This window comes from Ascaphus truei, chromosome 3, assembly GCF_040206685.1.
Source record: "Ascaphus truei isolate aAscTru1 chromosome 3, aAscTru1.hap1, whole genome shotgun sequence".
Lineage (NCBI taxonomy): Eukaryota > Metazoa > Chordata > Amphibia > Anura > Ascaphidae > Ascaphus > Ascaphus truei.
In genome coordinates this window covers 40,376,318-40,390,622 of record NC_134485.1, presented here as the reverse complement: position 1 = coordinate 40,390,622, position 14,305 = coordinate 40,376,318, and the positions used below count along the sequence as shown (strand labels likewise).

At 40.5% G+C, this 14,305-nt stretch overlaps 1 protein-coding gene across 1 annotated transcript in view; it reads left to right on the top strand.

Annotated features, from left to right (window-relative positions):
* The window catches only part of CHODL (chondrolectin), a 97,996-nt gene that overhangs the window by 43,014 nt on the left and 40,677 nt on the right, over positions 1 to 14,305 (top strand). The window contains exon 2 of the mRNA XM_075593957.1: positions 13,115 to 13,427. Within this exon, the coding sequence (XP_075450072.1) occupies positions 13,115 to 13,427 (313 nt within the window). The remainder of the gene's footprint in view (positions 1 to 13,114; positions 13,428 to 14,305) is intronic.

Here is a 14,305-nt window from a genome sequence, read left to right as displayed (position 1 = left end):
TACACACACACCCACTCACAGCACAGTTAAGTGAGGCAAAGAAGCATGAAACATTTCAGTGTGAATTTTTATTAAATGTGATAATATTATTGCACAGTATCTTAGATACAGTGGGCTAGAATGCACTGTGCCAAAACAAGCGTGAATTAGAAGATTTAGAAAAAGTGTATAAAAGCATAGAAAAATAATTAAAGGTTAGTAAGGTTGAAATATATTGGTTTTCGACATCTCCACACCATCTGATGGCTGTGTGCTGCTGATGTTGATTTTGCATGCTTTTGTTTCTGGAAAAAAAATGAAAATGCTTTAAGTATGCAGGTACTATACACAATGGCACACACGCTCACACATTCATATTCTCGAGTGCACATGTACTGTATCATATCAATCAATGTACAGTATTACGTGCTATTCGTGTCATAGGGCACAAAAGTTAATACAATATTTTCTATTATATTTCCCTCCGTTAGAATTCTTGCCAATCTTGCTGATGTGGACGATATTCAGCAGGATGATTTTCGGATAGGTAGCCATTCTGGACCATAGAGGTAAAATTAAGGTTTGACTGCTGTTCGTAGTAGTCAGGTAGGACCAGGTAACCAGATGGACCTGTCAAGGTATAATCAGGTTGGGGCTGCTGCTCATGATGATATTCAGATGTGCCTCATTGCGAGATTGGGAAGTATGATTCAATCTGTTGGTCCCGTTTCTCCTCCTTCTCCTTTTGAAATTGCCATTATAAAACATATTCGCAAAGGATGGGGCCAATACCCCACAACCTCCTCTGACCCCCGGATGAAGGGGGGAGGGGAGGGTGCGAATGAAGCAATCATTAATTGACAAAGTATAGTGCACAGACTTCTTCCACCCATTAGAGTCAGCTAAATCCCTGAAGAATTCATAATTGGCAATGATATAGCCATATATTTCTGATACAGTGCTTTTTTATCTGCTACATCATTAATTGCAGAAAATATCAAATATGTGAAGCTACAATCGGGTTTCCTCAAAGCATTTGCCATTGCATTTTGTCTCATTGAATCTCACAAAATACGAACACAATGAATAAGAACACATTGAACATTTACGTTTTGCAAAAAATATTAAAACAACCAAATTTTTTAACGTCATGAATGGTCAAGGCCATAAAACAATGAGGACTTGTAATGCATTGCAGTATATTGCCAGATCAGTCTGGCCCCTGCTTGAGACTTATTCTATTGCACACCAAGTCCCACATAGATTAACTAACACATTCAGTTTGCCATCTGCACTACTGAACTACAAACAAACAAATCTGAAATCTGTCTGGCATACCCTTATTTAATTCAGTTGTGAATAACAACACGAAGAGCTGTCTACAGTTGCCTACAGCTAAACGGGATGTATATTGATTACATCTCCAAAACAAAACGATTGATGTCCGGACTTTTGTTAAGGAAAGCCGAGGATACAAACAGACTATATCTACATGTGGTAGTTTCGGGCTGCTAGCACAGCACACACAGGTGTAATGCAGCCTCTCTGCCTGATACAAGCTGACTAAAAGAATAATGAAGCCTAGAGAGAGACTGCATGGAGAAACTCTGCTTGAATATTATTACAACTAGTGAGGGAGTATGCCAAATGTGAGTAAGACCAGGGACGTGCACTGGTAGCATCAGTCGCATACTTTTATTTCTATATTTTATTATTTCTGCGCATACAGTGTGTTTGTGCTGCAATGAAGGCTGCTCTGAAGAGCTGCAAAATGTTAGCCTCTGCTTGCTTGAGTGTTTGCATCTATAATACAACCCTCAATACTCCCCTCTGGCAGGTAGAGATAGTAAATGCCTAGGTAGCAGGTTGAGTGATGTTTGTTCAGTATTCTTCCTGCTTGGTATGGAAGAGACTAATGTACAGTAGCTGCAGAGTTAGTGTGTGTCGCCTCAAAGGCCCTCTTGTCTGCTGTTTTCTGTTTAAGTTTTGTCTGGACTGCAGTTATGCTAGTTGGTTTTTATTGTTCATAAATCAGTCTGTATAAAATTGCTCTTGTATTATGTTGCTGAAGCAGGATAAAGTGGACTGCATTATAACTAACCTGTTTTTTCACCAAGCATAGTTTATAACACAAATATCAAATACCTTATCACTCTATATAGTGAGGTGGGTGTTTAATAATAATAATAATAATAATAATAATAATAATAATAATAATAATAATAATAATAATAATAATAATAATATTCCACTTATTATTTCTTTTTCAGAAAGATTCAATACTTCAGAAGATGGTTTTCCAGCAGACAAGTCAATTTATTCTTAAAAAGTTACTTACACATGAAAGTTTAGTCAATGATGGCAAACATATGCATCTGATGTTAATTCATAGAAAAAATGACTCCTTATTCACTCACATGCAGCTTAGATGGTACATGCAGTGTGTGTCCTTGAGGAGGGTCCAGGCAAAGGGAAGAAGAGAAAATGGAGATGCAACTTGTAGTTAAGGATCACTTACTCCGCCCCCTTCCTCATGGGTTTCTTTGGCAAAGAACTTTCAAACTACTTCAGACTCAAATTTCCTGCTAGGCCCATACTCAAACCAACCCTCAACATCTGCTATGTATCAGACCTCACTTAGGATTCAGTTCTCTTTTTACATAAAAATTAAAAATCCTACAACATATTCTCCATGCAATTGTCTTGATATAAGTTCTCATTCATAGATTTTAGTATAATAAATGGATTTCTAACAGTGGGCAATTTTGCCCTGAGTAGAAATGGCTAAGACAGGTACTTTTGCACACTTGGAGGGGTTGGGGCCTGTTGTTCATCAGGTTTCACCCTTACTGTCACTGTGCAACGTCAATCAGTAATCAGTCACTATCAGACGAATGCCGATTGCTGCTAAGGCAGAAACTGTACAGCAATCTCATCACTCACTTGTGCTCTACAGTATACAGTGAGTTTACTTCTTTCAATTCTTTCCCCTTTATCTTCTTGATGGTATACAATATAATTACAGCAGACACTGTGGAATTGGACAAATTGATGTCACTTGATCAACAAGCTTAGCAAATTGACAATTACAACTTCTAGCTGCCTGCAAACAGTTTGCTTTGGGCAGTCTTAGCACAGCTTCCCAACCCTATATAAACAGTGAATACTTCTTTCAAAAATCAGACTGTTTCATTAGTGCTGAAGAGCACAGGGTTGAGAAGCACTGAGAAGACAGGTAAAAAAAAGATGATAAAATGACCTTCATAAAGTGCTTTCACACGAAACGCGCAGGTGCATTTTTTTTTTACCTGTTTGTATACGTATGAACTAAATAGATTATTTTATATGGGAGTTGTCCTTTTTGATCTTTATTTTTCCACAGTCTTGGTTATGCTCCGTTTCTACACAGCTGCTTTCGGGAGGTTTGAGCGGCCTGTTATTTTGAACAGGTGGAGCGAGGGTGAAAGATGTTGTGGGTCTATTTGTTGAGTGTGACAGGAGCATAGAAATTCCATGGCCCATTCATAGAGCAGTGCCCAGAGGTTCAGGGTCACTTTGGGTCACCGCAAAGAGGCTGTTTGCTGGGCTTTCCCCATTGGTTTGTGATCTGACACAGTCCAGGCAGAGATATTAATTCTAAATGTATCATTTACACAAGTGATTATCATAAAAAGTTTTTACATTCTGGATAATGATTTCCTATGGTTCAAATGTATGGTTTTAACATCAGTTATATTTTTGCTGATTTTTCAGAAAATGTACAAAAATTACACATAATGAAAATATAAATGTAGCATAGTTTTGTTCTACAGTACATAATGCATATAATTTTAATGCTGAAGATTGATTTTATATTCAGTTTATTTTACTGCAACCCAGTATCAGACAAAGCATGACGATCCCAATTAGGCCACTTTAAAAAATAGCAGGAAATGGTCAATATCCATAAATATTCACCCAAAAAAACAAAACAGAGGAGAGGTTCCATTTTAGTAATCTCCCTTTCTAATCCTGCATATTTTTCTCTCTCTCATTAGAACACTAACATGCTAACCTACTGTATTCTTTTCTCACTCTGTCATATTGCAATTTTTTTGCAAAATGTATTGCCAGTACTTCACATTAGACAAACTAAACCGAGGTGTATACATAAATAAAATGTAACAAATATGCAAACATATTAAATATATAAAATTCATATATTTTGCATATTAAACTTAGAGACATTTGTACATCTCTAACCCTGATAGCTGGAGAAGTTAAAAAAAAAACAAATCTGTATTAAATCACAGGGGATGAAACATTAGCAAAGTCAATACAGGCTAAGGCAGGGGCAGGCTGCAAACATGCATACAGTATGAGGTAGTCAGTAGAGATGGGCAAATTTAGGGGACAAATTGAATTTGCAGCTGATCGGCCGGTTCCTTTTGTCCACAGATTTCAGCGAATCAAACTATAAAAGGGCGATTCGCGTTTTGCTAATTTTTCATTATTATTACTAATACGCTCTGCGGATTCTCCAACCTGTAGATAGATTTTTAGAATCTAATCTGCGGATTCAGCAATCCATTGGCAGATTCTTAAGAATCCACCAATGAATTGCTGAATCAATGGAATGGATTCTACAAATCCATCCACGGGTTGTATCCAATGGTGATTTTTGATGAATCAGAGGGGATTAAACCAGACCAAAACAGTTCACGGATTTTACACTGTGAAACAGATTTTGGGGGGAAGATGCGAGAAAATCCAGGAAACAGATTTGGGCAGATTTGCGTATCTCTAGGCAGAGTAAAGTGCCAGAGGGCAAGGTAGTTTAAAGGTGCAAAATAAACAAGTCAGGATGAAGCTAAATCAATGTATTCAAGTTAAAAAGACCAAAAGAAGTGCCAGAAAAATATAGCTTAACTCTTCTTGCTTTGATACTGGGAGTGTGTTTGAGAGGCTGATTATGAATAGGGGCAGAGAGATCAGGTCAACTTTGCTTGTAGGATTTTGTGATATGGAGTAAAGGAGCTATCCAACTGTTAATTCAATGAATTGTCTAAGGCTAAGCTTATTTTACCTGAGTGCCCGCGCGCGATTGAGCGCATATCTTCTTGCACTCCTGCAGCGAACTGTGAATTTGGCTGCAGGAGATTGGTGAGGTGATCTGGAAGCATGACAGAGGTGTGGCGGACGCGTCACGAAGCTGGTTCATCCTCATTGGCTGAACCGCTCACGTAACGCAGACATCACGCAACCACACTTGAAAAGACAAATGTTGTTGTCTCTTCAAATCGCGGTCATGCGCATGCATGCGTGCACACAGAGCGGCCTCATAGGCACTAGGCAATTTGAGGTTAGCAAGCACCAACGCGCGCTGTATAATCTCAGCCTAAGGGGTCTGTTCAGGTAGTATCGAAATGTGACTTAACGCATGTTAAGTGAACCTTCCAAGTGATTTTTCATGTGTAGCTATTAAGAAAGCTTCGATAACATGGCAAAATTGCTTGGAAACTGCTTTTTAATGAGCATTAGCACTTTCACCCAGACAAGCCATGTGGTAGCTCCAAAAATCTCCAAAAGCGCATTTTTTTGCCAGTAACTGCTATTTAGGTCGCTTTGATACACTGGCGACACACTTTATCGCAGTGCGGCCAGATCCGCAAGCCGGGAGATTTCCCGGCTTGCTAGTGGCCGCCCCTCGGCGTGCCGCGCGTCATAGACGCGCGGTCACGCGTCTTCGGGAGCCTGCGCCCCCTGCACGCGCGTCCAGGGCTCCCCGAGGGAGCCCTGGTGTCCCGCGATCGCGGGACAGCGGCAGGGGGTTCCGGGGGACCCGGCGGACCCGGCAGCGGTAGGGAGAGCGCCCCGATCGGAGGGCGCTCTTCCGCTGCTTCGGCGCGCGCCCGTCACACTCGGGCGCGCGCCAGGCTACTGCTGCGGCACAGAACGGGCAAATGCTCGAATAAACTGTGCCGCAGCAGTATACACATCACAGATAAATATACCCAATACCCTAAAAAGTTGGTGAGATCGGGTTCGCAATGTGCATATCAAGGAGAAAAAATATTTGAACTGCATAGGTGTCACAGGGACTCCAGGAGCTGGAAGAACCTCGATGGCCAGAACAGCAGGGGAGGCAAGAATTGCTGGGGTCACGGGGTGAGGTCGGTGGCAGGTGACACGCAGGATCATCATGGTCACAGGCAGGGTTTGGTGGAAGGCAGCAAGTAGGATCATCTGGGCCAGGCAGGGGTTGGAAGCCAAAAGGCAGGAACAGGACAGGGCAACAGGAACTAAGACTAGGTACTCACAAGCAAGAAACAAATGGGGACAAGCAAGAACACTAGCAAAGGCCTTAAATATGAATCAGGACTCCACAAGGAACATAAGCAGAAGCATGGGCATGGGCATAAGGAGTCAGGACACAAAACAAAAGCAAGAGAGTAACAGGAAACAGTAAACTAAAGGGCAGAAGACAGGAGCAACAAGAGGAGACAGACAGACAGAGGAACCTCAAAGCAGACAGAAACCACAGCACACCTGGTAGACAGACAAGGAACAGACGGGGAGAGGGAGAACTAGGAAGAATCTGAAATAGGATTGAATCCAGGGGTCTCCGGAGCTGACCCACATTATTTTCATCTCTGGAGACCCCCTGCTTCAATTGTATGCACAAATACATTTTACAGCCAATCTTCATTAACTTAGGGCCAAACCATTAAGGTAATGAAGGGGTTAAATACAGTGCCTGTTTTTTTTGGTGGTAGCAAGGGTGGATGAAGCTTGTAGTTGCTCTAGGATGGGTGGATAGGCCTCCCGGGGGGTTGCAGAAGGGTTAACCCATCATTATCTTAGCAGTGATTACCTCTAAGGTAATGAAGGGGCTAATACCTTCCACGGGGCCTTAACACCCCCCCTGGGGCGACTACCCCCTTGACCCACACCTTCTACCACCACCAGATAGAAATGGGCAAAAGTGCAAATAGCCAAAGATAGCTAATAGCGCTTTTGCTTATTCAAATAAACAATACAGTGCAATACAATTACATACAATAAATACAGTAGCTATTTAATCCAGTGATGGTCACTGTGGTCATCTATGCCCTCAACAGGCATATATTGGCAACCAATCTACATTGGCAAACAATGGACACCCTAATACCCACCCCTTCTACCACAAACACCCACCCACAAAACACACAGAAATGGCAAAAGCTCTATTATCCATGTCTGGATAATAGCGCATTTGCACATAACAAATAAAAGATTAGCCAACCAACATAAATAAAAGTTATACTTATTCCTGCTAGGATAAGGGCAATCTTCATCTTCATCCTCCTCTTCCTCGTTTTCTTTTTCAGTGGCACGAACAGTAAAATAAAAACTAGCTACTGGCCTGTCACCCCATAATCACTTTAGCGACTATAAACCGCTATGGTAATTAAGTGGTTAGACACGCTCCTCCCCCCCTCCTGCTACCAATCCGGGAGGCCTAACTACCCTCATCACCACACGTACAAATGGGCAAACGCACTAGTAGCCAAATATGGCTAATAACACTTTTGCCCATTTGTGTTGAAATAAATAAAAAATTACACAATAAAATAAAAATTACATTTCAATACATTAAAATAAATAGAAGTCAATAAACCCATTGATTGTCACTGTGGTTATTCATGACCTCAAAGGGGGTACCAATAAACGCATTAGCAACCTAAAAAACAAACAAAAAACCAATACAATAAAAGGAAAACAAACATTAGCCAAAAATGCATTGATTGTCACAGTAGTTATCTATACCCTCAAGGGGCACAGATAATCACATTTGCAATTAATGAGCAACATAAAAAATGCAATTAAATCAAATACAATACATTTGTATCTTACCCTTGCCGAGATAAAGGCGTTCAAACTTCTCATCCAACTATGGCACAAACAACTCTTGACCCACAAAGCAATGATCCTCAGTTTGAAGTACAGCATGATGCACAGAAGTCAACAATGCTCAGTTGCTGGTAGGGAAGTCGCTGGTGAGACGATCTTCTTCTTTCTTTTCATTTTTCTTCTCTTGAACAGATCCAAGAGATGCTGACTCGCCATATTTTTCCTGTCAAATGAGATGTGAAAGACCTTATATTAAGCCTGTGATGTCACATTTTACATACATATGATACATCCACCAATCCACCAAGGTTTATGTATGAGGTGTTAATTATCAGCCATGGAGCTACTCATATGCTTCCTTAAGCAGTTGTGTTTTGAGGTGGGTCTTAAATGTGAATAGAGATGGTTCTAGTCGGATTTTGAGGGGAAAGGCATTCCAGAGGTGTGGGGCAGTCAGTGATAATGGTTTAAGGAGGGAGAGGGCATTAGACACAAAAGGGGTAGAGATAAAGACATCCTTGAGTAGAACGCATGAGTCGGGATGGTGTATAGTGAGAAATTAGGGCTGAGATGTAAGGAGGAGCAGAAGAGTGTAAAGCTTTCAAAGTGAGTAGAGAATTGAGTGTGTGATACAGGATTTGATAGGAAGCAAGGAGAGGGATTTAAGCAGGGGACACACTGAGACAGATTTTGGAAATATTTGAGTGATTCTGGCAGCAGCATTTAGGATAGATAGTAGGGGAGACAGGTGAGAGGCAGGAAGGCCAGACAGCAGGAGGTTACAGTAGTCGAGACAGGATATAATGAGAGTCTGTGTCAGAATTTTTGCAGTTCGAGCAACAGAGGAAAGCATGTATCTTGGTAATATTGCGCAGGGGAAAAAACAGTTTTTTGCTACCTTTGAATGGGAGAAAAGAATGTGATAGAGGAATTGAGTGTGACAACTAGGCAGCATGCTTAGGTTACTGGATGAATTATAGTATTTCCAACAGTAATGTGGAAAGAGGTAGTAGGGCCAGGTTTGGGAGGAAGTATGAGGAACTCTGTTTTTGCCATATTAAGTTTAAGTCGGCGGAGGGCCATCCAGTATGATATAACCGAGAGACATTCAGAAACTTTAGTCTGTACAGCAGGTGCAAGGTCAAGAGTAGAAAAGTAAATGTGTGTGTCATTGGCATAGAGGTGTTATTTGAACCCAAGAGATGTGATTAGGTCACATAAAGAGAGTGTGTAAAGATAAAAGAGAAGGGCTTCCAGGACAGAGCCCTGGGGTACTCCCACATAGAGATCGATAAAGGAGGAGGTGTTAGCAAAAGAGACACTGAAAGTATGATGGGAAAGGTAAGAGGAAATCCAGGATAGATCTTTGTTACGAATGCCAAGAGTATGGAGAATGTGAAGGAGAAGAGGGTGGTTCACAGTATCAAATTTTGCAGAGAGTTCGAGTAATATGAGCAGAGTGTAATAACCTCTGTCTTTGGCAGCATGGAGGTCATTAGTTATTTTAGTGAGGGCTGTTCCAGTGGAGTGAGCAGTGCGGAAGCCAGATTGTAGAGGGTTTAGGAAAGAATAGGTGTTGAGAAAATGGAGCAAGCGAGAGAATACAAGACGTTCAAGGAGTTTTGAGGCAAAAGGCAGGAGGGAGACAGGACAATAGTTAGTTAGAAAGACAGGTAGGGTCAATCGGATGTTTTTGAGTAATGGTATAACTGTTGCATATTTGAAGGAAGAGGGAAAGGTACAGTACCAGAGTAGAGAGAGGAGTTAAACATGTGTGTGAGCATAGGGATTATAGTAGGAGCAAGAGGTTTTAGGAGATAACAGGGAATGGGGTCAAGAGGGCAGGTGGTAGAGAGAGAAGAGGAGATCAGCAACAACACATCCCCCTCTGTGACAGCGGATAAAGAGTCAAGAAATGCAGGAGGAGCGTTAGCAAGAGGTGTAGGATGGGAGTAGGATACAGAGGGGATGGCCTGACATATGGATTGTACCTTTTCATTTCTTGAAATAGTGAGCAAAGTCCTGAGGTGAGATGGAGGAATAAGAACAGGCAGCAGAGGATGGTCTGAGTAGGGAGTCAAAGACAGAGAAGAGTCAGCGTGGATTAGACTTGCGTGTTGATTAGTGAAGAAAAGTATTTTTGTTTATCTTGAGAGAGGGCAGTGTTGAAACAGGATAGCATAACTGTGTAGTGAATGAAGTCTGCGAGAGTGTGACATTTCCTCCAGAGACTTTCAGAGGAACATGTGCAGGATCGCAGCATGCGCGTCTGGGTATTTAGCTAGGGTCTGGGGTTCAAAGGGCGAGAATGGCAAAGAGAAAACGGGGCATGTAGATCAAGAGAGGAGGATAGGGTAGAGTTGTAGTTCTTGACCAGGTTGTCAGTGTCTGGAGCAGAGCTGAGAAAGGAGAGGGTGGAGGGTAAAGTGGAATCAAAGGCTGGTACGTTAATAGTGCGCAGGTCTCTGCAGAGACAAGGGGTAGATGGTGTTGGAGAAGGGGAGAAGTGAGAGAGAGAAAATGAGATGAGGTGATGGTCACAGAGAGGAAAAGGGGAAATGAAGAAATCCGAGAGAGAAAAGTTTTTAGTGACCACCTGGTCTAGGTTGTGGCCATCCTTGTGGGTGTTGGCTGCAGTCCACTATTGAAGGCCAAAAGAAGAGGTTATAGAGAGAAAGCAGGAAGCCCAAGAGATGGAAGGGACATCAATATGGCAGCTGAAGTCCCCAAGGAGAAGAACAGGGGAATCTGAAGAGAGAAAGAAATAGACCCAGGATTCAAAGTGAGAGAGAAAGAAAGAAGGGGGATGAGTAGAGGTAGGTGGGCGATAGATGACCGTCATGTGGACAGGGAGAGGAGAGAATATCATCTTACTGGGGACTCCTCTTCAAGCAACTGAGGATCATGGACTTCTGTGCATCATGCTTTACTTCAAGATGTGGCTCATTTCTTTGTGGGTCAACAGTTATTTGTGCTGCAGTTGGATGAGGAGGATGAAAGACTTCATCCCGGCAAGGGTAAGAAACACTTATATTGTAATATATTTTATTGTATTTTTTCATGTTGCCCAATAATTACCAATGTGGTTATCAGTGGCCGTTGAGGGTATATATAACCTCAATGACAATCAATGAATTTTTTAGCTAATGTTTGTTTTTATTTTACTGTAATGTATTTATGTTTTTTTTAGGTTGTCCATTCGTTGCCAATGTGTTTATCTGTGCCCCTTTGAGGTCATAGATAGCAAAAGTGACAATCAATAGGTGTATTGACTACTATTTATTTTAATGTATTGAAATATAATTTTTATTTTATTGTGTAATTTTTTATTTATTTCAACACAAGTGGGCAAAAATGCTATTAGCCACATTTAGCTACTAGTGCTTTAACCCATTTGTATGTATAGTGATGGGGATAGAGGGGGACAGGGATGGGGGCAGTTGCCTAAACCTCATAGGTGGGTAGCAGGGGTGTTAACCCCTTTATGGCCATAGTGGATAATAACCGTTAAGGTGATTGAGAAGTTACAAGTCAGTAGCCAGTTTTTATTATTTTACTCTTTGTGACATGGTAGAGGACCAGGAGGATGATAGGTCGAAGATGAAGACGGGTTTCATCCTGGCTGCGGTAAGTACAACTCTTATTTACTATATGTTGGCTGGCAAATGTTTTATTTTTAATGGTCGAAAGTGCTATTTTCCAAATATGGATAATAGGTCTTTTGCCCTTTGTGTATGTGTGTTTGGGGTGTTTGGGGATAGAGGGGTTTGTTTGTAGGGTGGCCATAGGTTGCCAGTGTGAATATATGTGCCCCATTGAGGGCATATATAACCACAATGACAATCACTGGATTAAATGATCAGTGTATTATGTCATAGTAATGTTTTTTTTTTAAATATATTTTATAATAATGCTACTGTATTGTTTATTTAAATGAGCAAAATTGCTATTAGCCATATTTGACTAATCAAACTTTTGCCCATTCCTGTGTGGTGGGAGGGAAGCGAAGGGAGTAGCTGCCCCAGGGTATTTGTTTAGGCCTCGCTGGGGTGGTTAACCCCTTCATTACCTTAGTGGTTGTAACTGCAAAGGTAAAGGAAGGGTTAATCCCTCCTGGCACGCCAAACCACCCACCTTGGGGCAATTGTAACCTTCACCCACCTCCTCTACCACCAACAAACCGATTAGTGGCTGTTAACACCTTCATTACCTTAGCGGCTACCCACTACGGTAATGTTGCCCTGTTTTTATTTTCATTTAAATGACATATTATTGAAGCATGTGGTCTCTGGAGCTGAACAACATACATTTTAGATCCAGGGACACCCTACATCCCGAGATACAGGCCCCGGTATGGGGTATTGGTATCTCCGACATGTTTATTTCTCCAGCATCACGTGACCGGAACATTTAAACTTGCAAGAGATTCCGGCACCATATATCGGGGCCTGTAAATCTGGAAGCAGGAGGTCCGCAGGCTTAAATGAATGCAGTTCAGTTCCAGAGACCCCCTGCTTCAATCATTTGTAATTTAAATTAAAATTAAAAAAGCATGATCGCCTATAATAGCTGAGCAGGGAGATGCAGCTCTCGCTGCGCAGCTCTTACAGACTGCATGGAGATCGCATGATATGATCTCTGAAAAAACAACTGCAAAGTCGATCGGTATGGCATATTTGTACCAAACGGTATCTACCAAGCAAAAATCTTACTGAATACCGTTTTTACACATATCTCATACCGTGAGGTAACATGTCAAACTGATCGATATGGCAGTGATCTTATCAAAGCTACCAATTTGTTCATTCATCTTATCAAAGCTACTTGAATAGGTCCCTGATTATTTGAAGCATGGGTTTAGATTATAAAATGCCTGAAATTCTGGAAGGCCGAAAAATCTCAGATTGTAAAATTTATACATTTCTAACTGTACGGGGTCTGGCAAAAAAATTAAATAAAACCGGGATCCTCCTATCTTTTGTCAGCCCAGAATCAAACAGTGCATACTGTATACTTACATTCTGCACATGCTCATGAAAATAGGCACACTGGCTTTTCAAATCACCAGCCTGTGACAGTATTCAACTTGTTCAGCCATTTTCATGAGGCACTTCAAAAACACATGATTTTTCTATTTGAATTGAAAAATTGTGCGTGTATAACGTGTAATATTTTTCATTTATGTTTGTTTTGTGTCTAATTAAATAATGTATATTTATAAATGTTTCTAATATTTTTCATCTTTAATGTATATTTCTTTCAGGTCAAAAAGTTTGTTACGCAGATTATAAACATCCATGCTACAAGATTGCTTATTTTCAAGATTTATCCAGGCGTGTTGGCTTCAAGGAGGCACGTCAAGCTTGTGAAATTGATGGTGGGGCTCTGTTAAGTATTGAAAGTGAAGCTGAACAAAAACTAATCGAGAGAATGTTACAAAACCTCACAAATTCAGGCTTTAGAATTTCTGATGGAGATTTTTGGATTGGACTCTGGAGAAATATTGAAGCAATGGCTTCATCAGGTGCTTGTCCTGACCTGTATAAATGGACTGATGAAAGCATTTCACAGTTCAGGTAAATTATAATGACACCGATAATATTACAAATGAAAATAATACAATAAAATTAATAAAATTAATTAATGGTGCTTGTAATTGGTACTTGTTACAGTAAGTCTTTGAATGCACTGATTATTGGGGAAATAAAACATGCTGAATACAGATTAAACTTGATCTATTGAGATAACAATGATTTTTATCAGAATTGAAATGAAACTATGTTTAACGTTATAATCCCTAAAGACAGAATAATCATTAAATGTGCATACATGTAACTTTTAACCTGTGTGAGAACAGTAACATATTTAAAGTATACATAGATTCCTGATAGCACTGATCTACCCCCCCAAATCACTTTCATCATTTACATTGTTAATTGTGTAATCCAATTAAACTAATGGCAGTGATCTGTTTAACAGTCTAAACTATGTCTTTTTTTTAAATTAAAATCAGACAAGTGTAAATATTTGTAAACAAATTTGAAAGTTTATCCTGAGATAGCTCACATATATCAAAACTTGATATGTAGTATATGTTGTATTGTTCTTTTTTATACTTTTTTTGTCACCTTTCTGAATTAATCCACAGACAAAGAATGTCCTTAAATATTTTCTACTTCCCCAGGGTAACTGAAAACAAAAACATTTTTCAGACTTTTAGAAATAAATGCAAACATATGTAGCCCACTTTCCCCCATGTCTAGGGTGACTATGTGTGGTGTGCTGTTACCTGTTGGCTCACAGGAGGCCTGATCGACCGCTGCAGGGATCTTGGGGTGTACCTGGTATTTCTGGTGATAGCGCCTCCACCTTTGAAGGATCCTAGCACTGCACAGGACCCAATACCATACACATGCGCATATATATATATATATATATATATATATATACACAT